The sequence below is a fragment of the Pleurodeles waltl genome, chromosome 7, assembly GCF_031143425.1.
Source record: "Pleurodeles waltl isolate 20211129_DDA chromosome 7, aPleWal1.hap1.20221129, whole genome shotgun sequence".
Lineage (NCBI taxonomy): Eukaryota > Metazoa > Chordata > Amphibia > Caudata > Salamandridae > Pleurodeles > Pleurodeles waltl.
Window position 1 is genome coordinate 787,259,169 of NC_090446.1, and position 26,424 is coordinate 787,285,592.

A 26,424-nucleotide genomic window follows, 5' to 3' on the forward strand; every position below is an offset into this window, starting at 1 on the left:
CATGGTAGCACCTTTCTTTCTGGTTGAGTGTGCCCTTGGTGTAATGGGCAGCTGTCGTTTAGCTTTAAGGTAGCAGATTTGGATGCATTTAACTATCCATCTGGCTATACCTTGTTTTGAAATTGGGTTTCCTGCGTGAGGTTTTTGAAATGCAATAAAGAGTTGTTTAGTCTTTCTGATGTTTTTTGTTCTGTCAATGTAATACATTAATGCTCTTTTGACATCTAATGTATGTAGTGCCCTTTCAGCTACGGTATCTGGCTGTGGAAAGAACACTGGAAGTTCCACTGTTTGATTTAGATGGAACGGTGAAATAACCTTTGGCAAAAATTTAGGATTGGTTCTTAGGACGACTTTATTTTTGTGTAGTTGTATAAAAGGTTCCTGTATAGTAAACGCCTGAATCTCGCTTACTCTTCTTAGGGAAGTAATGGCGATGAGAAATGCCACCTTCCAGGTTAGGAACTGTATGTCGCAGGAGTGCATGGGTTCAAAAGGTGGACCCATAAGTCTAGTTAGGACAACATTTAGGTTCCATGAAGGAACAGGTGGTGTTCTTGGTGGTATAATTCTCCTAAGGCCCTCCATGAATGCTTTAATGACTGGTATCCTATATAGGGAAGTTGAATAGGTAGTTTGCAGGTATGCAGATATTGCTGCAAGGTGAATCTTAATGGAAGAGAAAGCTAGGTTAGATTTTTGTAAGTGAAGCAAGTAACCCACTACCTGTTCTGGAGTTGTGTGTAATGGTTGTATTTGATTAATATGGCAGTAGCAAACAAACCTCTTCCATTTACTTGCATAGCAGTGCCTGGTGGATGGCCTTCTGGCTTGTTTTATGACTTCCATACATTCTTGGGTAAGTTGTAAGTGCCCGAATTCTAGGATTTCAGGAGCCAGATTGCTAGATTCAGCGATGCTGGATCTGGGTGTCTGATCTTTTGGTTGTGCTGTGTCAACAGATCTGGCCTGTTGGGCAATTTGATGCAGGGTACCACTGATAGGTCTAGCAGCGTTGTGTACCAGGGTTGCCTTGCCCAAGTTGGTGCTATCAATATGAGTTTGAGTTTGCTTTGACTGAGTTTGTTTACCAGGTAAGGAAGGAGAGGGAGAGGAGGAAAAGCGTAAGCAAATATCCCTGACCAGTTCATCCATAGGGCATTGCCTTGGGATTGTTTGTGTGGGTATCTGGATGCGAAGTTTTGGCATTTTGCGTTCTCCCTTGTCGCAAACAAGTCTATCTGAGGTGTTCCCCAGAGTTTGAAATAAGTGTTCAGAATTTGGGGGTGAATTTCCCATTCGTGGACCTGTTGGTGATCTCGAGAGAGATTGTCTGCGAGTTGATTTTGTATCCCTGGTATAAACTGTGCAATTAGGCGAATTTGGTTGTGAATTGCCCAATGCCAAATTTTTTGTGCTAGCAGGCTTAACTGCGTGGAGTGCGTCCCCCCCTGCTTGTTTAGATAATACATTGTTGTCATGTTGTCTGTTTTGACGAGAATGTATTTGTGAACTATTATTGGTTGGAAAGCTTTTAGTGCTTGAAAAACTGCTAGAAGTTCTAGGTGATTGATATGCAGTTTTGTTTGATGTACGTTCCATTGTCCTTGTATGCTGTGTTGATCGAGGTGTGCTCCCCACCCTGTCATGGAAGCATCTGTTATTACGTATTGTGGCACTGGGTCTTGGAAAGGCCGCCCCTTGTTTAAATTTATGTTGTTCCACCACAGAAGCGAGAGGTAAGTTTGGCGGTCTATTAACACCAGATCTAGAAGGTGACCCTGTGCTTGAGACCACTGTGATGCTAGGCATTGTTGTAAGGGCCTCATGTGCAGTCTTGCGTTTGGGACAATGGCTATGCATGATGACATCATGCCTAGGAGTTGTAATACCATCTTTGCTTGTATCTTTTGTGTTGGATACATGCGTTGTATGATGGTGTTGAAATTTTGAATTCTTTGTGGACTTGGAGTGGCTACTCCTTTTGATGTGTCTATTATGGCTCCCAGGTATTGTTGTACCTTGCGTGGCAGAATTTTGGATTTTGTGAAATTGACGGTGAACCCTAGTTTGAAGAGGGTTTGTATGATATGATTTGTGTGATTTGAGCACTCTATTAACGAATGGGCCTTGATTAGCCAGTCGTCTAGATATGGGAACACATGTATCTGCTGCCTTCTTATGTGTGCTGCGACTACCGCTAGACATTTGGTAAAGACTCTTGGTGCGGTTGTTAATCCGAAAGGCAGTACCTTGAATTGGTAATGTATTCCTTTGAATACAAACCTTAGGTATTTCCTGTGCGATGGGTGTATTGGTATATGGAAATAAGCATCCTTGAGGTCTAAAGTTGCCATGTAGTCGTGCAGCTTTAGCAATGGCAATACTTCTTGTAGTGTGACCATGTGGAAGTGGTCTGACTTGATGAAAGTGTTCACTACTCTGAGGTCTAGGATTGGTCTCAGTGTTTTGTCCTTCTTTGGTATCAGAAAGTACAGTGAGTAAACTCCTGTGTTTATTTGTGTGTTTGGCACTAATTCGATTGCATTCTTTTGCAATAGTGCCTGCACTTCTATCTCCAGGAGATTGGAATGGTGTGTTGTTAAATTTTGTGCTTTTGGTGGTATGTTTGGAGGGAATTGTAGAAATTCTATGCAATAACCATGTTGGATAATTGCTAGAACCCAAGTGTCTGTAGTGATTTTCTCCCATGCTCTGTAATAATGACCTATTCGTCCCCCCACTGGTGTTGTGTGGAGGGGGTGAGTGACATGTGAGTCACTGTTTAGTAGTAGGGGTTTTGGGGCTTTGGAATCTTCCTCTATTTCTAGGGAATTGCCCTCCTCTATATTGTCCCCGAAAACCTCCTCTATACTGTCCTTGGTAACTGGACGGAGTGGCTTGTGAGGTGCTGGCTTGTGTGCTTTGACCCCGAAACCCCCCTCGAAAGGGCGTTTTACGGAATGAGCTGTAATTCCCTCTGCTCTGCGGGGAGTAGAGTGCGCCCATGGCTTTGGCAGTGTCCGTATCTTTTTTGAGTTTCTCAATCGCTGTGTCCACTTCTGGACCGAACAGTTCTTTTTCATTAAAAGGCATATTGAGAACTGCTTGTTGAATCTCTGGTTTAAATCCAGACGTTCGGAGCCATGCATGCCTTCTGATAGTTACAGATGTATTAATTGTCCGTGCAGCTGTATCTGCAGCGTCCATGGAGGAGCGGATCTGGTTGTTGGAGATGGCCTGTCCCTCCTCAACCACTTGTTTTGCCCTATTTTGTAAGTCCTTGGGCAGATGTTCAATGAGATGTTGCATCTCGTCCCAGTGGGCTCTGTCATAGCGCGCAAGTAGTGCCTGGGAGTTCGCGATGCGCCACTGGTTTGCAGCTTGTGCTGCGACTCTTTTACCAGCTGCATCAAACTTGCGGCTTTCTTTATCTGGGGGTGGTGCATCTCCAGATGTGTGAGAGTTGGCCCTTTTCCTAGCTGCTCCTACAACGACAGAGTCTGGTGGCAGCTGTGTAGTGATGAAAACCGGGTCCGTAGGAGGCGGCTTATACTTTTTTTCTACCCTTGGTGTGATTGCCCTACTTTTAACCGGCTCCTTAAAGATGTCTTTTGCGTGGCGGAGCATACCAGGGAGCATAGGCAGGCTTTGGTATGAGCTGTGGGTGGAGGAGAGTGTGTTGAATAAGAAATCATCCTCGACCTGTTCTGAGTGGAGGCTTACGTGGTGAAATTGTGCTGCTCTAGCCACCACTTGAGAGTACGCGGTGCTGTCTTCTGGTGGAGATGGCTTCGCAGGGTATGCCTCCGGACTGTTATCTGACACTGGGGCGTCGTATAGGTCCCATGCGTCCTGATCTTGGTCACCCTGGCTCATGGTGGTGTGAGCTGGGGAGTGTGATGGAGTTTGTGCTGGTGAAACGTCAATCACGGGCGGAGGTGAGGGTGGTGGTGTAACTCTTTTCACCACTTTTGGTTGTGGTGTTTGTTCCGTCTGGAACTCCAACCTCCTCTTTCTCCTAATGGGGGGAAGGGTGCTTATTTTTCCTGTCCCCTGCTGAATGAAGATACGCTTTTGCGTATGGTCCACATCAGTTGCTTGTAGCTCTTCCTCAAACCTATGCTTTTGCATTTGGGAGGTTAGCGAGTGCTCTTCTGTATAAGAGCCTGAAGCTGGGTCGCTTGCAGTTTGTTTCGGCATCGAAACTTTGTCTGCGTGTTTTTTCGGCTCCGAGGTGACTTTTTTCCTTTTCGGGGCCGAAACCTCTCGGCGTCGATCTGTTTCTGTGCCGCTGTCTCGGCGTCGAGCCGTGTCCACACCGGCATCACGGTGTCGAGGCTTGTCTCCAGCACTTTCTCGGTCCCGAGAAGGCTGCGTGCCGGTGTCTCGACCGGAGTCGGACGATCTCGGCACTGTTTGGGCCTTTTTCGGTGCCGATGGTCGGTCACCGAATTTATGGGTCGAGCCATGGCCTGGTGGCAGTGGCGTCCCCTGGGCCTTGTAAATGTGTCTCTGTGTGGTTTTCGACGTCTTACTCACGGTTTGTGTATCATCGAATCCTTCGGAGTCGGAGTCTTGGATCGAGAAGGTACCTTCCTCTTCCTGTTCCTCGAACTCCCGTTGGGCTGTCGGTGCGGACGCCATCTGAAGTCTTCTGGCTCGACGGTCTCGGAGTGTTTTTCGGGACCGGAACGCACGACAGGCCTCGCAGGTGTCTTCGCTGTGCTCAGGTGACAGGCACAGGTTGCAGACCAAGTGTTGGTCTGTGTAGGGGTATTTATTGTGGCATTTGGGGCAGAAACGAAACGGGGTCCGTTCCATCGGCGTTCTTCAGCACGCGGTCGGGCCGACCAGGCCCCGACGGAGGATCGAAAAAATTACCCCGAAGGGCACCGGAGCTCTTCGATCTTCGACGCGGTGTTGAATGTAAGTACGCCGATCCCGAACGCAACAATACCGACGAAAATCTTCCGAAATTAGCTAATTGTCCGTTCCGAAACTCGGAGCGACAGGAACACGTCCGAACCCGATGGCGGAAAAAAAACAATCGAGGATAGAGTCGACGCCCATGCGCAATGGAGACAAAAGGAGGAGTCACTCGGTCCCGTGACTCGAAAGACTTCTTCGAAGAAAAACAACTTGTAACACTCCGGCCCAACACCAGATGGCGAGCTATTGCAGAACATGCGTATCTACAGCGACAGATGCCATCGAACATAGTTGTTTTGTTTTTCGAATTAGTTTTGTTCTGTCAATGTAGTACATTAGCGCTCTTTTGATGTCTAATGTATGTAGTGCTCTTTCAGCTACAGAATCTGGCTGTGGGAAGAACACTGGTAATTCTATTGTTTGATTTAAGTGGAACGGTGAGTTTACTTTTGGTAAAAATTTTGGATTTGTCCTTAGAACTACTTTATTCTTGTGTATTTGAATAAATGGTTCTTGTATGGTAAATGCTTGAATCTCACTCACTCTTCTTAGAGATGTGATGGCAATTAAAAATGCAACTTTCCACGTTAAGTATTACATTTCACAAGAGTGCATGGGCTCAAAAGGTGGGCCCATGAGTCTTGTTAAGACAATGTTGAGGTTCCATGAAGGAACAGGTGGTGTTCTTGGTGGTATAATTCTCTTTAGGCCTTCCATAAACGCTTTAATGACTGGTATTCTAAATAATGAAGTTGAATGAGTAATTTGCAGGTAAGCTGATATTGCGGTAAGATGTATCTTGATGGAAGAGAAAGCTAGATTCGATTTTTGTAAATGTAGTAGATATCCTACTATATCTTTTTGGAGATGCGTGTAATGGCTGAATTTGATTATTATGGCAGTAATAAACAAATCTTTTCCACTTATTTGCATAGCAGTGTCTAGTGGTAGGTTTCCTAGCTTGTCTTATGACCTCCATACATTCTTGTGTGAGGTCTAAGTGTCCGAATTCTAGGATTTCAGTAGCCAAATTGCTAGATTCAGCGATGCTGGATTTGGATGTCTGATCTGTTGTTTGTGTTGTGTTAACAGATCTGGTCTGTTGGGTAGTTTGACATGAGGTACTACTGAAAGGTCTAGTAGTGTTGTGTACCAAGATTGCCTTGCCCATGTTGGTGCTATTAGTATGAGTTTGTTTTGACTCAACCTGTTTACTAGATATGGAAGGAGAGGGAGAGGGGGAAAAGCGTACGCAAATATCCCTGACCAGTTCATCCATAGAGCATTGCCTTGGGATTGATCTTGTGGGTACCTGGATGCGAAGTTTTGGCATTTTGAGTTTTCCTTTGTTGCAAATAGATCTATTTGAGGTGTTCCCCAAATTTGAAAGTAAGTGTTTAGTATTTGGGGGTGAATTTCCCATTCGTGGCTTTGTTGGTGATCTCGAGAGAGATTGTCCGCCAACTGGTTCTGAATCCCTGGAATAAATTGTGCTATTAGGCGAATGTGGTTGTGAATCGCCCAATGCCATATTTTTTGTGTCAGGAGACACAACTGTGTTGAGTGTTTGTTTAAATAATACATTGTTGTCCTGTTGTCTGTTTTGACAAGAATGTATTTGTGGGTTATCATGGGCTGAAATGCTTTCAGCGCTAGAAATACTGCTAACAGTTCTAAGTGATTTATGTGAAACTGCCTTTGATGTATGTCCCATCGTCCTTGGATGCTGTGTTGATTGAGGTGCGCTCCCCACCCTGTCATGGAAGCATCTGTCGTTATGACGTATTGTGGCACTGGGTCTTGGAAAGGCCGCCCTGGGTTTAAATTTATACTGTTCCACCATAGAAGCGAGATGTATGTTTGGCGGTCTATCAACACCAGATCTAGAAGCTGACTGTGCTTGTGACCATTGCGATGCTAGGCACTGTTGTAAGGGCCGCATGTGCAATCTTGCGTTCGGGACAATGGCTATGCATGAAGACATCATGCCTAGCAGTTTCATTACCATTTTGACTTGTATCCTTTGTTTTGGATACATGGCCTGTATTACCTTGTGAAATGTTTGAACTCTTTGTGGACTTGGAGTGGCAATCCCTTTTGCTGTGTTGATTGTCGCTCCTAAGTATTGCTGTGTTTGACACAGCAAAAGGTGTAACTTTGCGTAGTTGATCGAGAAACCTAGTTTGTGGAGGATTTGTATAACATATTTTGTGTGTTGTGAACACTGTCTTAGCGTGTTGGTTTTGATTAACCAGTCGTCTAAGTACGGGAACACATGTATTTGCTGCCTTCTGATATGTGCAGCTACTACTGCCAGGCATTTTGTAAAAACTCTTGGCGCAGTTGTTATTCCGAATGGCAACACTTTGAATTGGTAATGTATTCCTTGGAATACGAACCTTAGGTATTTCCTGTGTGAAGGATGTATTGGTATATGGAAATACGCATCCTTTAGGTCTAGTGTTGTCATGTAGTCTTGTTGTTTGAGCAGTGGGATTACGTCTTGCAATGTGACCATGTGAAAATGGTCTGATTTGATGTAGGTATTTAGTGTTCTGAGATCTAGTATTGGTCTCAGAGTTTTGTCCTTTTTGGGTATTAGAAAGTACAGTGAGTAAACTCCTGTGTTTATCTGTAGATTTGGTGCTAATTCTATTGCATCTTTTTGTAGCAATGCTTGAACTTCTAGTCCTAGAAGGTTTATATGTTGTTTTGACATACTGTGTGTTTTCGGTTTGACGTTTGGAGGGAATTGGAGAAATTCTATGCAATAACCATGCTGGATAATTGCTTAGACCCAAGTGTCTGTTGTTATTTCCTCCCAATGTTTGTAAAATTGGCTTAGACTTCCCCCCACAGGTGTTATGTGATGGGGTAGTGTGACTTGTAAGTCACTGTTTATTTTGAGGAGTTCTGGGGCCTTGGAACTTTCCTCTATTCTTTTGGAATTGGCCCCCTCTATATTGCCCCTGAAAACCTCCCCGCTGATATTGGCTCTGGTAAGTAGGCCTTGCTTGTGATGTTGTGGTTTGTCGGTTGACCTCGAAACCCTCCCCTAAAAGGTGTTTTCCGAAATGTGCCTCTGCTCTGCGGGGAGTAGAGTGCACCCATGGCTTTGGCTGTATCGGTGTCTTTCTTGAGTTTCTCAATGGCAGTGTCGACTTCCGGCCCAAACAACTGCTGTTCATGAAATGGCATATTTAGCACGGCTTGTTGAATTTCCGGCTTGAACCCTGAAGTACGCAACCATGCGTGCCTTCGTATTGTTATTGCAGTGTTTACTGTCCTTGCAGCTGTATCTGCTGCATCCATCGAAGACCGTATCTGGTTATTTGAGATACTTTGTCCTTCTTCCACCACCTGTTGCGCCCTTTTTTGGAACTCTCTGGGTAAGTGTTCTATGAAATGCTGCATCTCATCCCAATGAGCTCTATCATAACTTGCCAAAAGTGCCTGTGAATTGGCAATACGCCATTGGTTTGCTGCTTGTGCTGCAACTCTTTTGCCCGCAGCATCAAATTTGCGACTCTCCTTGTCTGGAGGTGGTGCGTCCCCTGAGGTATGAGAGTTCGCTCTCTTATGAGCTGCCCCGACAACTACTGAGTCTGGTGTTAGTTGCGTTGTAATATAAATTGGATCTGTTGGCGGTGGCTTGTACTTTTTCTCCACCCTTGGAGTTATGGCTCTGCCTTTAACTGGGTCCTGAAAGATTTGTTTTGAATGTTTTAGCATTCCTGGGAGCATAGGAAGGCTTTGGTATTGGCTATGGGGGGAGGATAGGGTGTTAAACAAAAAATCATCCTCAATTGGTTCTGAATGCAAGGTGACGTTGTGAAAAGCAGCTGCCCTTGCGACCACCTGTGTGTAAGATGTACTGTCCTCAGGTGGCGACGGCCTTGCAGGGTACGAGTCTGGGCTGTTGTCCGATACTGGAGCATCGTAAAGGTCCCATGCATCGGGATCATCCTGACTCATTGTAGTATGAGCTGGTGAGTGCATCAGTGGTGGAGTTGTTACTGGTGATGCATGCATTGATGGTGGTGAAGACGGTGGTGGGGTTGTCTTCCTTGCCACTTTTGCCTGTGGCTGCTTGTCCTTTTGTTGAAAGGCAAGTTTTCTTTTTATTTTAATTGGGGGAAGAGTGGTTATCTTCCCTGTGTCCTCATGAATGTGAAGCCTTCTCTGTGTGTAGTCAGGTTCTACAGCTTCAAGCTCCTCTCCGAATCTATGCATTTGGGAGGTTAATCCTTGTTCCTCTGTATAGGAACCAGTTTTCGGCTCCGAGGCTGGATGTTTCGGAACCGAAACCTTTTCGGACGTCTTTTTAGGCTCCGAAGAAACCTTCTTTATTTTCGGCGTGGTGTCTCGTGCCGAATCTTCTCGGAGCCGAGGTTGCTGTGTGGCGGTATCTCGACTGGAGTCGGATGACTTCGACACCAGCATGCCCTTTTTCGGTGCCTTGGATCGGTCACCTAATTTTCGGGTTAAGCCATGGCCTGTTGGCGGTGGCGTCCCCTGGGCTTTTGTCGACTTCTCGTGAGTCTTGATTTTCGACGTCTTACTCACGGTTTTTGGCATTTCTTCGGCGTCGAGCTCTTCAGAGTCCGAATCGTGGATGGAGAAAGCTTCTTCTTCCTCCTCGAAAACGCTCTTGACCTGTCGGCGTGGACGCCATCTGCAGTCTTCTGGCTCTTCGGTCTCTCAACGTCTTCCTCGACCGAAACGCTCGACAGGCTTCACAAGTATCCTCCAAGTTACAGACCAGATGCTGATCCGTATACGGATACTTGTTATGGCATTTTGGGCAGAAGCGGAATGGGGTCCGTTCCATCAGCCTTGAAGTCGCACGTGGCCGGGCCGACCAGGCCCGACGGGGGATCGAAAAAAAAACCCCGAAGGTCCACCGGAGCTCTTCAAAATTCTGTGTCGAATTGTTCTAACTAACCCGATACCGAACGCAAACAATACCGACGTTTTTTTCCGAGATTCTAACTAACTTTCCGACCCGAAACACGGAGCGAAAAGGAACACATCCGAACCCGATGGCGGAAAAAAAACAATCTAAGTTGGAGTCAACGCCCATGCGCAATGGAGTCGAAATGGGAGGAGTCCCTCGGTCTCGTGACTCGAAAAGACTTCTTCGAAGACAAACAACTTGTAACACTCCGAGCCCAACACCAGATGGCGGACTGTGCACAGCATGTGTATCTGCAGCTACACATGCCACCGAACATATATATATCTATAGAAAATGTAACTTACCCAGTGTATATCTGTTCGTGGCATGTAGTGCTGCAGATTCACATGCTGTGCATAGTTGTCAGCCATCTAGTGTTGGGCTCGGAGTGTTACAAGTTGTTTTTCTTCGAAGAAGTATTTTGTCGAGTCACAGGATCGAGCGACTCCCCCTCTCGGTGATAGTGCACATGGGCATTGACTCCTTTGTTAGATTGTTTTCCCGCTGAAGGGTTTAGGAAGGAGTGATAGAGTGAAAGAATGTAAATGTACAACTAAATGTAATAAGTAAATAAGATGTCCATACAAATGTAAATATATATACATATGTACAAATAAGTACTGCAATGACTACAGGCTTCCGGGTAGGAGGGAGGACGCATGTGAATCTGCAGCACTACATGCCATGAACAGATGTACACTGGGTGAGTGACATTTTCCGTCCGATGGCATGTGTAGCTGCAGATACACATGCTATGCGCAGACTAAAAATCAGTCCTTCTACCAATAAAGCGGTGGCTAGCATGTAGAGGTTGAAGTGGTTTGAAATAGTGTTTAAAATACTGCTTGACCAACCGTTGGCCTGTTGCTTTGATAATACATCCACAAAGTAATATTTTGTGAATGTATGTGGTGTGGACCATGTGGCAGCTCTGCATATGTCTGCCATTGGTACGTTTCCTAAAAATGCCATAGAAGCATCTTTTTCCTAGTGGAATGTGGTTTAGAAGTTATCAGTCTTTTTGCTTTAATATAACATTTCTGAATACATCTTACAATCCATCTAGCTAATCCTTATTTAGAGATAGAATTTCCTTTATATGGCTGTTGGAAAGCAACAAAAAGCTGTTTAGTTTTCCTAAATTCTTTTGTTCTGTCAACATAATACATTAGAGCTCGTTTAAGGTCAAGAGTGTGAAAAGCTCTTTCAGCAGTTGAGTCTGGCTGTGGAAAGAAGACTGGCAATTCCACTGATTGGTTAATATAAAAAGGAGAAACTACTTTTGGCAAAAATTTCAGATTTGTCGTAAGTACAACTTTATGTTTGTGTACTTGGAAAAAAGGTTCCTCAAGAGTGAATGCTTGTATTTCACTCACTTCTTAATGAAGTAATTGCTACTAAGAAAGCAACTTTCCATGTGAGAAATTGAATATCACATGAATGTATGGGCTCGAATGGTGGTCCCAATAATCTTGTGAGTACAATATTGAGATTCCATGCAGGAACTGGTGGGGTTCTTGGTGGAATAATACGCTTAAGTCCTTCCATAAAGGCTTTTATGACAGGGACTCTGAAGAGAGAAGTATGTTGTATTGCTTATAAGTACGCTGATATAGCGGTGAGATGAATTTTAATAGAGGAAAAAGCTAAATTTGCCTTTTGTAAATGAAGCAGGTAACATACAATATCTTCTATTGATACTTTAAGTGGATCTATATTTTTAGGTTGACAGTAGTAAACAAACCTTTTCAACTTGTTAGCATAGCATTGTCTAGTTGTTGGTTTGCATGCTTGCTTTAGAACTTCCATACATTCTAATAGAAGGTGCAAGTATCTAAACGCTATGACCTCAGAAGCCAAATCACTAAGTTAAGTACACTGGGATTGGGATGCCTGATTTGTCTATTGTTCTGTGTTAACAAATCTGGTCTATTTGAAAGTTTGTGATGGGGTACTACTGACAGATCCAGAAGTGTTGTATACCACTGTTGTCATGCCCACATGGGAGCTATAAGTATCATGGTGAGAGCGGTGTGATGCAGTTTGTTGACCAGAAATGAAATTAATGGGAGAGGCAGAAAAGCGTAAGCAAATATCCCTGACCAGTTGATCCACAGAGCATTGTCCTTGGACAGAGGGTGTGGGTGTCTGGATGCGAAGTTTTGGGATTTTGTGTTTGCTTGTTGAAAAAAGGTCTATGTCTGGTGTTCCCAACACTTGAAAGTACTGTTGAAGTACCTGTGAGTGAATTTTCCAATTGTGTATTTGTTGTTGTGTCCTGCTTAGTAGGTCTGCTAGCTGGCTGAGTATCCCTGGGATGTATTCCGCTAGCAAGTAAATCGGATTGTGAACTGCCCATTTCCATATTGTTTGGGCTAGAAGGGACAATTGGGATGAATGCGTGTAAGGAAATGCCTCCTTGGCATGGTTACCCCCTGACCTTTTGCCTTTGCTGATGTCAAGTTATGATTTGAAATTGTGCTGAGGCCTGCTAACCAGGCCCCAGCACCAGTGTTCTTTCCCTAAACTGTACCTTTGCTTCCACAATTGGCACAGCCCTGGCAATCAGATAAGTCCCCTGTAACTGGTACCAAGGGCCTTGATGCCAGGGAAGGTCTCTAAGAGCTGCAGCATGTCTTACGCCACTCTAGGGACCCCTCACACATCAAATGCTCACTGCCTCACAGCTTGTGTGTGCTGGTGGGGAGAAAAGGACTAAGTCGACATGGCACTCCCCTCAGAGTGCCATGCCAACCTCACCCTGCCTGTGGCATAGGTAAGTCACCCCTCTAGCAGCCCTTACAGCCCTAAGGCAGGGTGCACTATACCACAGGTGAGGGAATATATGCATGAGCACTATGCCCCTACAGTGTCTAAGCAAAACCTTAGACATTGTAAGTGCAGGGTAGCCATAAGAGTATATGGTCTGGGAGTTTGTCAAACAAACTCCACAGCCCCATAATGGCTACACTGAAAACTGGGAAGTTTGGTATCAAACTTCTCAGCACAATAAATGCACACTGATGCCAGTGTGCACTTTATTGTAAAAATACACTCAAAGGGCACCTTAGAGATGCCCCCTGAAAACATACCCGAGTTCCAGTGTGGGCTGACTAGTTTTTGCCAGCCTGCCACACACCAGACATGTTGCTGGCCACATGGGGAGAGTGCCTTTGTCACTCTGTGGCCAGGAAGAAAGCCTGTACTGGGTGGAGGTGCTTCTCAACTCCCCCTGCAGGAACTGTAACACCTGGCGGTGAGCCTCAAAGGCTCACCCCTTTTGTTACAGCGCCACAGGGCATCCCAGCTAGTGGAGATGCCCGCCCCTCTGGCCACTGCCCCCACTTTTGGCAGCAAGGCTGAAGGAGATAATGAGAAAAACAAGGAGGAGTCACTGGCCAGTCAGGACAACCCCTAAGGTGTCCTGAGCTGAGGTGACTCTGACTCTTAGAAATCCTCCATCTTGAAGATGGAGGATTCCCCCAATAGGATTAGGGATGTGACCCCCTCCCCACCGGGAGGAGGCACAAAGAGGGTGTAGCCACCCTCAGGGCTAGTAGCCATTGGCTACTATCCTCCCAGACCTAAACACTCCCCTAAATTGAGTATTTAGGGTCTCCCAGAACCGAGGAAGATATATTCCTGTAACCTGAAGACGAAGAAGGACTGCTGACCTGAAGCCCTACAGAGAAGACAGAGACACCAACTGCTTTGGCCCCAGCCCTACCGGCCTGTCTCCCCACTTCAAGAAAAACTGCAACAGCGACGCATCCCCCAGGGTCCAGCGACCTCTGAAGCCTCAGAGGACTACCCTGCATCTAAAAGGACCAAGAAGCTCCAAGAACAGCGGCCCTGTTCAACAAACCTGCAACTTTGCAACAAAGAAGCAATTTTTAAAGACCACACGTTTCCTGCCAGAAGCGTGAGACTTTCCGCTCTGCACCCGACGCCCCCGGCTCGACCTGCAGAAAACTAACTCTACAGGGAGGACTCCCCGGCAACTGCGAGCCTGTGAGTAGCCAGAGTTGACCCCCCTGAGCGCCCACAGTGAAGCCTGCAGAGGGAATCCCGAAGCTCCCCCTGACCGCGACTGCCTGCTTCAAGGAACCCGACCCCTGGAAGGCACTGCACCCGCAGCCCCCAGGACCTGAAGGAACCGAACTTTAGTGCAGGAGCAACCCCCAGGCGGCCCTCTTCCTAGCCCAGGTGGTGGCTACCCAGAGGAGCCCCCCCCCCCTTGCCTGCATCGCTGAAGAGACCACCGGGTCTGCCCATTGAATCCTATTACAAACCCGACACCTGTTTGCACTCTGCACCCGGCCGCCCCTGTGCCGCTGAGTGTATACTTTCTGTGCCTGCTTGTGTCCCCCCCCCCCCCCCCACCCCGGTGCCCTACAAAACCCTCCAGGTCTGCCCTCCGAAGTCACGGGTACTTACCTGCTGGCAGACTGGAACCGGGGTACCCCTATTTCCATTGAAGCCTATATGTTTTGGGAACCACTTTGACCTCTGCACCAGACCGGCCCTGAGCTGCTGGTGTGGTAATTTTGGGATTGCCTTGAACCCCAAACGGTGGGCTACCTTGGACCCAACTTTGAACCCTGTAAGTGTTGTACTTACCTGTGAACTTAACATTTACTTACCTCCCCCAGGAACTGTTGATTTTTGCACTGTGTCCAATTTCAAAATAGCTTATTGCCATTTTTGTCAAAACCGTACATGCTATTGTGATGATTCAAAGTTCCTAAGATACCTGAGTGAAATACCTTTCATTTAAAGTATTGTTTGTAAATCTTGAACCTGTGGTTCTTAAAATAAACTTAGAAAATATATTTTTCTATATAAAAACCTATTGGCCTGGAATTGTCTTTGAGTGTGTGTTCCTCATTTATTGCCTGTGTGTGTACAACACATGCTTAACACTACCCTCTGATAAGCCTACTGCTCGACCACACTATCACAAAATAGAGCATTAGAATTATCTCTTTTTGCCACTATCTTACCTCTAAGGGGAACCCTTGGACTCTGTGCACACTAACTCTCACTTTGAAATAGTATAATACTGAGCCAACTTCCTACACACGCTGTTCGTTCGGCGCCGAATGCACTTTGGTTTTTCAGAGTCAAACCAGAAGGATGGTCATCCGCATGTGCTTTTCAGGTCCGATCATCGCCAGCAAGCAGTGGTGGACCCAAGACCAGTGCAGAAGTCTTTTTGGTCTGCGCCGCTGGAAGCAATTGGCTGTGTCCATCCAAATCTTGTTCGGAATCACAGTCTGATATGGAAATTGCAGACTGAGCTTGTTCTTCTCCGAAAATGTTGGGCGTTTGTTCCGACGACCTGGACACCATCTCCAACCAACATGCTCTTCGATACCTAAGAGTTTTCTTCAAGTGGAAGGATTGGCATGCTTCACAGCTTTCTTCTCTGTGATCCGGAGGAAGACAGAATACACACAGAGTGTTGGTTGATGTATGGGAAGTTGGCGTGAGACAGAGGGCAAAAACTAAATGGAGTTCGTTCCATCAGCCTGACATCGTACAACACATGCTTAACACTACCCTCTGATAACCCTACTGCTCGACCACACTACCACAAAATAGAGCATTAGAATGATCTCTTTTTGCCACTATCTTACCTCTAAGGGGAACCCTTGGACTCTGTGCATACTATTCCTTACTTTGAAATAGTATATACAGAGCCAACTTCCTATAGCCTCACTGCAACTTGTGTCCCTGCTGCCAGTGAGTTGCCTGTGGGGGCTGCATCCTCGACTTCTGGCTCTCCTCAGTGCTGAGGATCGTCTGGGACTCCCCACGTTGGGTTGAGTCCCCTCGGACCTTCCAAGTCCCCAGGAGCTCTGCAACTCTTTCCCTTGCCAAGGCTTGTTGTTTTTTTTTCCACACCTCTTTCCGACTGCAATTCTTCTTCCGAAATGGGACATCGACCGCATCACTCCTGGTCTCTTCTCCTGTGCTGCACAGCCAACTCCTGGTCTTCGCCGGCAACCTGGTCCTGCACCTCCAGAAGGGTGGGTAGTGGCTCCTGCCCCAACCGGACACCACAACTGAAACTGGACTTGGTCCCCTTTATTTTCAGGTCCTCTTCTGTCAGCATCCAACTTCTGTTTCTTCCAGTCTTGTTTGGGTCTTGCACAGTCCTTTTACAAAGTTTACCTGTGGGTTTGGGAAAAATAGGTATTTACCTCTTCTCTCCTGTTCGCTGGGGGACACTATGGTACTTACCTTGTGGGGTTCCTAGTTCCTCCAGCTCCCCTCTCCAGATTACACTTACCTAGGTGGGGGTCTGCCTTTCACATTCCATTCTTTTTAGCATATGGTGTGGTCTCCCCCTAGGACCTCTACTGTTTACTGTCATTTCACTGTTTTCTATTGCTTTCTATGCCCATTTCTGATTACTAATGTTTATATAATAGTGTGTTTACTCACCTGCTAGTAGAGTATTGCCTATACAGTATTTTAGTATTTGTGTCACTATAATAAAGTACCTTTATGTTTGTAACACTGTGTGGTTCTTTTCAAGTGTGCAAGTGCTGTGTGACGAAGTGGTATTGCATAAGCTTTGCATGTCTCCTAGATAGGTCTTGTCTGCTCATCCATAGCTCCCTCTAGAGCGCCTGGCTTCTAGACACTGACTAAACCTCACTAACAGGGGATACCATGACCTGGTATAAGGTGATAACACCATAGGTGATCACCACACACCAGGCCAGCTTCTTGCAGAGAGGATATCAGCAGCCTCATACACCTATAATACTTCTATACGCTGTCACCTCAGTGCATGGCACCAATGGAAACAAGTGATATTTTATAAAATTTCAGACCACTCGAGGGCAGAGTAAAAGACCATATTTAAAGGTAAAAAAAAAAAAAGGGGGGGGGGGGGGGGGGAGGTGTCAACAACTGTAATGGTGTCTGTGATTGCATAAGAGAACAAATTGAGAAGCTATTGTACCAAAGACAGGCAGGTCAAGAAACTAAACATGGGGACCTTATGATCACAAACAGCTAAGGAAAAAAAAAAAACAGATGAGGTGATTCACACATCATATAAGTAAGTGCAAAGCCACTCCAACTCACCTGGTAAAGTCTGTCATCTCCATCATGATCATACACATTTGTTTTGCAAGAACAATGATGTCATTACCACTGTCATCCCATTTGGATACCTCCGCATCTAGCTTACTCTTTTCTTCCTGGAAGCTGGCAACTTGCTCAGCAATTTTGGCTTTCTGCTCCTGTGGAAGCTGAGCCATTATAGCCTAAAACAGGATTGGGGAAAAGAACCCCACACAGGATTTTAATTATATGGATTTTCATGTGAGAAACACTCTACTTTTAACATTGTGCAAAAGGAATATGTAAACAATTATTGAATTAAACTGTTTGCATAATACACGGATGAACAAGCAATAATAGTAAGTGCACAATAATGTCATCAAGTCATTTCAATGGGGTTTGCTGTATTTTCAGTAGAAGGTAAAGGGTTACAGGTTAGCCTTTAAGATTTTTGTACATGATTCTTTAGAAAGATGCTCTTACAACATCCCTACTTCTTAAACGGTGTAGTCAGAAAATAGCAATTACTTGCAACTGATAATGTACTTCAGTGGTTCTCAAACTTTTGACTTCTGTAGACCCGTGCTTTATCATTACTGGAACCAGAGAACCCCCACTGAATCATTATTGGAATCAGAAGGCAGCCCACCTCCAAGTCATTACTGGAAGCCCAGGACCCCGCCTAAACATTGTTGATTTGAACCTCAAAAAATACAGAAACAATCCTTCAAACAAAGACAAAAATGAAAACACATTTTGCTTTAATTTGCAAACAAATATAAATTAACAAAAATAGGAAGGTTGGAGCTTTTCTAAATTCAACTGAAGCCACACATCTTCCATATTTTTTTTGATGCACCTGCACTGCTCCCACGAATCAATCTGAGGATACCAATTTAATTTTTAGTCTACAATTTAAAATTCCTTGATATTTACAGTATGTTTTAAAATTTTCAATTCTACATTTAGCCACTTGATTCATATAAAGGATTAATATTTTAATATTAATTTTCTAAGCAGTCATGGAAACCCCTGAGGAGGCTTTGCTATCCCCCGGGGCCCATGCACAACAGGCTAAGAACTACTTGAAGGAAAGCACCCTTTTTGGCATGGTTAGCCCCCACTTTTTGCCTGGTATATGATGTAATTTCGACAAAGTGCATTGGGTTCCCGCTAACCAGGTCCCCAGTGCCAGGTCTCTTCACCCAAAACTGCACAGTTGTTTCTCCAACTGGCCAAACCTTTAGCACCCTCTCTAAATCTCTAGCAAATGGTACCCCTGGTACCTAGGGCATGAGGTACTCAAGAGGGTCCCCTAAGGGCTGCAGTAAGAACTCTGCCACTCCAAGGAACCCTTTACTCAGCACATGGCAGGCTACCATTGCAGGATGCGTGTTGACATGGTACACGGCCTGTGTGCCCTGTCCCCTAACACTGCATGCAATATTTGTAAGTAACCCCTCTAACAAGCCTTACAGCATTATTTTACATGTGAGGTCGTATCTGCACAAGCAGATATGCCCCTGCTATGTCTCTGTCGATTCTCAGACATAAGTGACCACGGAAGTCATTTTAAACCCGTGCTGGACACTGGTCACTACGAGTTCCCCAGCTACATGATGGCTTCACTGAAGATAGGGATGCTTGGTGTAGGAAGTTGGCTCTGTATGCACTATTTCAAAGTAAGGAATAGTATGCACAGAGTCCAAGGGTTCCCCTTAGAGGTAAGATAGTGGCAAAGAGAGATAATACTAATGCTCTATTTTGTGGTAGTGTGGTCGAGCAGTAGGCTTATCAAAGGAGTAGTGTTAAGCATTTGTTGTACATACACACAGGCAATAAATGAGGAACACACACTCGGACAAATCCAGCCAATAGGTTTTGTTATAGAAAAATATATTTTCTTAGTTTATTTTAAGAACCACAGGTTCAAATTCTACATGTAATATCTAATTTGAAAGGTATTGCAGGTAAGTACTTTAGGAACTTTGAATCATTACATTAGCATGTATACTTTTTACATAAAACACAATAAGCTGTTTTAAAAGTGGACACTTAGTGCAATTTTCACAGTTCCTGGGGGAGGTAAAGTATTGTTAGGTTTCACAGGTAAGTAAGTCACTTACAGGTTTCAGTTCTTGGTCCAAGGTAGCCCACCGTTGGGGGTTCAGAGCCACCCCAAAGTCACCACACCAGCAGCTCAGGGCCAGTCAGGTGCAGAGGTCAAAGAGGTGCCCAAAACACATAGGCTTCAATGGAGAGAAGGGGGTGCACCGGTTCCAGTCTGCCAGCAGGTAAGTACCCGCGTCTTCGGAGGGCAGACCAGGGGGGTTTTGTAGGGCACCGGGGGGTGGGGGGGGGGGGGGGGGGGGGACACAAGTCAGCACAAAAAGTACACCCTCAGCAGCGCGGGGGCGGCCGGGTGCAGTGTGCAAACACGCGTCAGGTTTACAATGGTTTTCAATGAGAGATCAAGGGATCTCTTCAGCGTTGCAGGCAGGCAAGGGGGGGGCTCCTCGGGGTAGCCACCACCTGGGCAAGGGAGAGGGCCTCCTGGGGGTCACTCCTGCACAGGAGTTCCGTCCCTTTAGGTGCTGGGGGCTGCGGGTGCAGGGTCTTTTCCAGCTGTCGGGAAATGGAGTTCAGGCAGTCGCGGTCAGGGGGAGCCTCGGGATTCCCTCTGCAGGCGTCGCTGTAGGGGCTCAGGGGGGACAACTTTGGTTACTCACGGTCTTGGGAGTCGCCGGAGGGTCCTCCCTGAGGTGTTGGTTCTCCACCAGTCGAGTCGGGGTCGCCGGGTGCAGTGTTGCAAGTCTCACGCTTCTTGCGGGGAGTTGCAGGGGTCTTTAAATCTGCTCCTTGAAACAAAGTTGCATTCTTTTGGAGCAGTGCCGCTGTCCTCGGGAGTTTCTTGTCTTTCTTGAAGCAGGGCAGTCCTCAGAGGATTCAGAGGTCGCTGGTCCCTTGGAAAGCGCCGCTGGAGCAGGGTTCTTTGGAAGGCAGGAGACAGGCCGGTAAGTCTGGGGCCAAAGCAGTTGGTGTCTTCTGTTCTTCCTCTGCAGGTTTTTTTTAGCTCAGCAGTCTTCTTCTTCTTGTAGTTTCACGAATCTAAAGTTTTAGGTTCAGGGAAGCCCTTAAATACTAAATTTAAGGGTGTGTTTAGGTCTGGGGGGCTTGTAGCCAATGGCTACTAGCCCTGAGGGTGGGTACACCCTCTTTGTGCCTCCTCCCAAGGGGAGGGGGTCACATCCCTAATCCTATTGGGGAATCCTCCATCTGCAAGATGGAGGATTTCTAAAAGTTAGAGTCACTTCAGCTCAGGACACCTTAGGGGCTGTCCTGACTGGCCAGTGACGACTCCTTGTTATTCTCATTATTTTCTCCGGCCTTGCCGCCAAAAGTGGGGGCCGTGGCCGGAGGGGGCGGGCAACTCCACTAGCTGGAGTGTCCTGCGGTGCTGGCACAAAGGGGTGAGCCTTTGAGGCTCACCGCCAGGTGTGACAGCTCCTGCCTGGGGGAGGTGTTAGCATCTCCACCCAGTGCAGGCTTTGTTACTGGCCTCAGAGTGACAAAGGCACTCTCCCTATGGGGCCAGCAACATGTCTCGGTTGTGGCAGGCTGCTGGAACCAGTCAGCCTACACAGATAGTCGGTTAAGGTTTCAGGGGGCACCTCTAAGGTGCCCTCTGGGGTGTATTTTACAATAAAATGTACACTGGCATCAGTGTGCATTTATTGTGCTGAGAAGTTTGATACCAAACTTCCCAGTTTTCAGTGTAGCCATTATGGTGCTGTGGAGTTCGTGTAAAACAGACTCCCAGACCATATACTCTTATGGCTACCCTGCACTTACAATGTCTAAGGTTTTGCTTAGACACTGTAGGGGCACAGTGCTCATGCACTGGTGCCCTCACCTATGGTATAGTGCACCCTGCCTTAGGGCTGTAAGGCCTACTAGAGGGGTGACTTATCTATACCTGCATAGGCAGTGAGAGGCTGGCATGGCACCCTGAGGGGAGTGCCATGTCGACTTACTCGTTTTGTTCTCACCAGCACACACAAGCTGGCAAGCAGTGTGTCTGTGCTGAGTGAGGGGTCTCCAGGGTGGCATAAGACATGCTGCAGCCCTTAGAGACCTTCCTTGGCATCAGGGCCCTTGGTACCAGGGGTACCATTTACAAGGGACTTATCTGGATGCCAGGGTGTGCCAATTGTGGATACAAAAGTACAGGTTAGGGAAAGAACACTGGTGCTGGGGCCTGGTTAGCAGGCCTCAGCACACTTTCAATTCAAAACATAGCATCAGTAAAGGCAAAAAGTCAAGGGGTAACCATGCCAAGGAGGCATTTCCTTACACTTGGTAACAAACATCTCATGTTGGTGAACCAACACTGATGCCATCACAGTCAGACACAGTCTGTGTGCCATGTCCCCTAAACACTGCATGCAATATATATAAGTTACTTCCCTCTAGCCCTAAGGCAGGGTGTCTTACATGTGAGGGCATATGTGCATGAGCAGATATGTCCCTGCTTTGGCTGTCGATTCTCAGACATGGTAAAAGCACAGAGAAGCTATTTTAAATGAATGTGCTGGACACAGGTCATTACGAGTTCCACAGCTACAGGATGGCTTCTCTGAATCCTGGGATGTTTGGTATCAAACATCTCTGAATAATAAACCTCACTGACCCAAGTGATGGATTTATCTTTTTTTTTAAATGCACACAGAGGGCACATTAGCAGTGCCCCCCTGAAAACCTCCCAGCTACTGCTGTGCTGATTGGTCATGACCAGTTGAGCCACCACAGACTTCTTTCTGCGCCCCCAAGGTGAGAGCCAGCGCACTCGAGGGCATGAGGCAAAAGCCTGCACTGAGCAGAAGTGTGACCTCTCAGACGAGATGGACATTCAAGGGAGAGGAGCTTCAAAGTCCTTGCCGCCTATGTAATGCGACCCAGGTCTCTCCAGATGGAGATGATCGTCCCCTCCCCCCATATCCTGACCCCACTTTTGGTGGCAGCGCAGGTGGAAAAGTAGTTAAATTAAGTGGAGTATCCACTTCATGCAAGTCCCAACTGTAAGGTGCATGAGTTTAAGTGGACACCACTTTTCAAAATCCTCCACCTAGTGGCCTAATTCCCTCCAAACAAGATGAAGGAATTTGAAAAGTAGTGTCCACAGCTGACCTGCACCCAGCCCCTCCAGCCTGCCTGCATCGAAGAATCCTGCAAAACAAAAGCCGACTCGGCCAGCCTTCTATAAAGACTCGGGCCTCCTGTGAGCGGCGGACTTGCTCTGAAAGAAGAAAACTCCAAATAGAAGACTCTGCAGCTGCTGGACTCTGGAAACTAGAACCAGTACAGTGCCAAGGTAGGTCCCCAGCTGCTCAGAGACCGAGACCGACACCAGTGTGGTCTCACCCATCTCGGACACCAGAGACACCTGAAGCTCCCCTCCCCCTCCCACAGGCTTGTGGAGAGAGAAAAATCAGACAGCTACAGCAACCACTGCACCTGTGACTCCAGCTAAGGTCACCAGTGCCAACAACATCCCCAGGCTCCCAAAAGCTCGAGTCCACTCGACCCTGGGTCCAGCTCTGCTGGACTCCCCTGCGACACCTTCAGTCTCAACACACAGGACCACCCAGACCATGACTGCTCCTGGACGTGAAAACCAGAGGTCTAAAGACACCACTGCATCCGTCACGTCCTGGGCAAAGGAGAAGTGGACCAAAGGTGTACTTATGACCCCCAAGCCTACTACCTACCTGTTTGTTGTCCCCGACTGGCCTCCCAGCCAGAGCCTGTAGCCTGTTTATCACAGGGTCAAACCCCATAGGAAACCATTGGACATCCAACGCTTTACTGCACCTGACTGCCTCAGTGCCGCCTGGTATGACCTGTTGGTGTGGGTCTGATCAGTGCCAAGTACTTACCTTAACTCTCTGAGATTGGCCCTGTAAATTGTTGTTAAGCCAGTGTTTGCTGAACACTGTTTTCCTCTATAGGATAACATTGAGAGAACTCTGAAAATTGCACTAAAAGTCTATTTTTTGAAACTGCAAAGTATTTATGCTTGAAAGTCTACTTGCCCGAGTACCAAGTTCTCAGGTTTGAAACATATATAAAAATAATTGTTATTTTTCTTAATGGTCTCAGATTTATTCTTGGAGTGTCTCTCATTTATTGTGCCTAAGACTACAACAAATACTTAGCACTACCCGCTGATCAGTATAACTGCTGGCCCACACTACCACAAATAGAGCATGAGTCCAATCTACTTTTGCCTCTGCAATACCAATTGGGGATCCACTAAAGACTCTGCACAGTGTACTTCATTCTAGTGCACTATATAGAGAGACAAATTCCTACAACTCTGATAAGCCTAACTGCTCGCCCACACTACCAAAAAATAGTGTGTTAGTACTGTAGGAGGATGGCTCAGTTTATGGTGTACCCCTATGGTGTGGCACCCTTTACTGATTCCAGGCAACCCTTAGTGAGTGTTGTGGTGCCTATATAACAAAAGCTCTCTAGGGGTAGCTGTGGAGAGCAGCTCAGGTTTAGCCTGGAAGAGTGTAAAGCTGTTACAATACCACAGTAGTTAGTAACTGTAACACAAGAACGAATCACACCAGGTGTTGCAAAAATAAAGAATTCTTCATTACAACATTAAGACTACACTAATGTTGCTATATCTCCACTTGGAGATATCTACACACAAAATATATACTTTGTAACAAGCAGGAAAAGCATAGAAATACATGGGACCCTATTGAGGGGAGGGAGCAAACCATATACTAAGAATGTGGTATAAGAATGGAGGTGCCCAACCAAGTTAAGTATTAGGATCCCAGGGGCTGGGGGAGTAAGGAAATACCACAGGTAAGTAACTAAACCCACAGGCTCCCAGGTGCAGAGTTGTTATTGAGTCGGGTGTCCCATATGCTAAAACAGGACCGTCTCTGGTGGATTTTTATGGATTCAGGACCCTTCCCAGTGGACCCGGAGGAAACCAGTTGGCACAAAGAAGGTTGGAAAGTGCCCCTCCTGTGGATACCCAGAAGACCGGAGTACCTACACCAGGGAACTCACGTGCATTGAGGTGAAGTGGCGTTGGGAACCCTCGGAGTCAATGGAAGCCTCGATTGTCCAGCTGCTGTTGCAACCCGTGGACCAGGCTGGTGGATTCTAGATGTGAAGAACCTGAAAAAGAAGGGGACGATGTCCAGACCACTCAGACGTCCATGTGGTGCAGGAAGGCAATGCCTACCCTCTTGGAGGTGAAGTTTCAGCAGGGCGGAGAAGGACTAAGTCCAACTGTGGAGTCTGGGGGATGCAGGAGATTTTTGGAGTCACACACAAGCTTTTCCATGTCAGCTGAGGGATTGCAGGAGGGAGAGTGGCCTGCAGAGCCACTAACAAGACTTGGCAAATAGTTGTTGAAAGGAAGATTGTAGGTTTTTGAGGACCAGCAGGGACACAGTGACTCGACCCAGGGAAGAGTCAGATCAGACCTTCAGCAGGGTGGAAAGCCAGCCTGAGTCAGAGGAGCCCCCGTGAGTAACCCACTGGCAGCAGGCCCTGGGAGTCGCAGGAAGGCCTCAACAGCAAAACAACGGCCCACGTCGCAGGAGCTGCAGAGTGGAAGCTGATTTTGAGTTGCAGAGTACTGGGGCTTCTTGGAGCCTGAAGATCTCCTGAAGAAGGAGCCAACAGGCCTTGGCAAGAGCAAAAGTCACAATGCCCAGGTGTTCCGTTCCAGTGGCTGCAGCAATGGTCCACCCTCTCCCAAGCTGGTCAGAAGACAAGTTGAAGAGGACCACAGAACCACCACGTGTGAGCAGAACCTTTCCTTTGTCCGTGGGACAGCAGGTTACACCTGCCGGTCGTTATAGTCTTGAGGTGCCTGCAGATGCAGGGGAGGGACTCCTTCACTCCAAGGGAGATTCCTTCTTGCTGTTCTAAGTGCAGGCAGAGAGTCCTTGTGACCCTGGAGGATGCAAAGCCACGAATGTTGCAGAGATCTTGCAGAAGTGTGATAAACAATGTTGCAGTGGAAGCCCTCCCAACTGGATAATGACTTGTTTCAGTTCCAAAAGCAGACAAGCAGCTGTTCCAGAGACCAGGAGCAGATGTTTTGCAGACAGCTCTCGTAGAGTCATGCTCAGCGAATTTGAGGACAAACCCTCGGGGGAGCCCTCAAGTAACCCTAAAAGGGGGTTGGTCACTCTCTGTAGTGACCCACCTATCAGAGTGGGCCAGGGGCATCATCTACCCAGCCTAACCAGTTAGGTGCTCCCAGGGGCCTCCGACTACCTTGTTTCCAAGATGGCACAATCAACCAGCCACCTGCCAGAGTTCTGTGCACTTCCTTAGGGGAGGAGCTGGACCGGGGGTGGTCACTCCCCTGTTCTTTGTGTGGTTTTGTGCCGGTGTGGGAACTGGGGATTCCTGAACTGGTGCAAACTGGATTATGCAAGGAGGGCACCAAATGTGTCCTCCAAAGCAGTCTGGCGGCACTCAGAGACCACCTTACTGAAGCAAATAGACACCCATTTAAGAGGTGGTTATACTTCTCCCTCGCAGGAAATCCTTTGCTCTGCCTTCACCTGCTTGAGTAAGGCTCATCAGCTGGGGGGCAGAACAGTGTATGGGGTCGGCAGCAGTGTGGGCTGGCAGCAAGACCCTGTAAGGCTGTACAGGCAGAACTGGGGGATCACCTAAGGAACCCTCAGAGTACCTGGGATCATGCTACTGGAGTCTGTGTAGCTGCATGATTCCAACATGTTTGGTACAAAACATGCCTGGGTTCGCAGAAGCCATTATGTAGTTGGACCACTCATGTTGATCAGTGTCCACTACATACCTTAGGAATTGGCCTGGAGTCTGTAGGAGTACCCTGCTCATGCAGGGATGCCCTCACACTCAGGTTGGTGGGGTGTGCTGTCTATGGACATTCAAAGATCCTGCAACACAGGTGGCGAGTATGTGGCCTCCTATGGGTCCAAGTTGGGAGACTGTGGGTCGTTGCCTCTGCTACTGGACTAGCACCACTGTGTACTGAGACTGTTGAATTTGCCAAGGCCTGGTAACTCTTCCTATGGGAGATTGTCAGCTTCCAAGTAGCCCCTATCCCCAGCACAATGTAAACCGAAGATCAGCTTCTGTTCTGCAACTCCTGCGACATAGGACTTGTGTTTTGCTGGACTGGTAAAGCCTCCTTGTGACTCCCTGTGCCCGGCACCTGTGGGGGCTCCATTGACTTCCAGCGTGCTGAGGGCCAGCTCTGACTCGCCCTCCTGGGTAGTCTCTTGGACTAGGCTGGTCCCCACAATTCTGCAAACTCCTCTTCTGATTCCATTTGCACTTGCCAGTGCTTGTTGGTGACCTGGCTGGTCTGCAATCCGGCCACCGTCTAGGAACAACCTCACAGATAACTCATGGAATCTTCA

The 26,424-nt window shown here is 47.1% G+C and overlaps 1 protein-coding gene across 1 annotated transcript in view; it reads right to left on the reverse strand.

The window, feature by feature from the left end:
- Positions 1 to 26,424, reverse strand: part of CTNNA1 (catenin alpha 1) — a 712,178-nt gene that overhangs the window by 55,495 nt on the left and 630,259 nt on the right. The window contains exon 15 of the mRNA XM_069199317.1: positions 16,991 to 17,172. Within this exon, the coding sequence (XP_069055418.1) occupies positions 16,991 to 17,172 (182 nt within the window). The remainder of the gene's footprint in view (positions 1 to 16,990; positions 17,173 to 26,424) is intronic.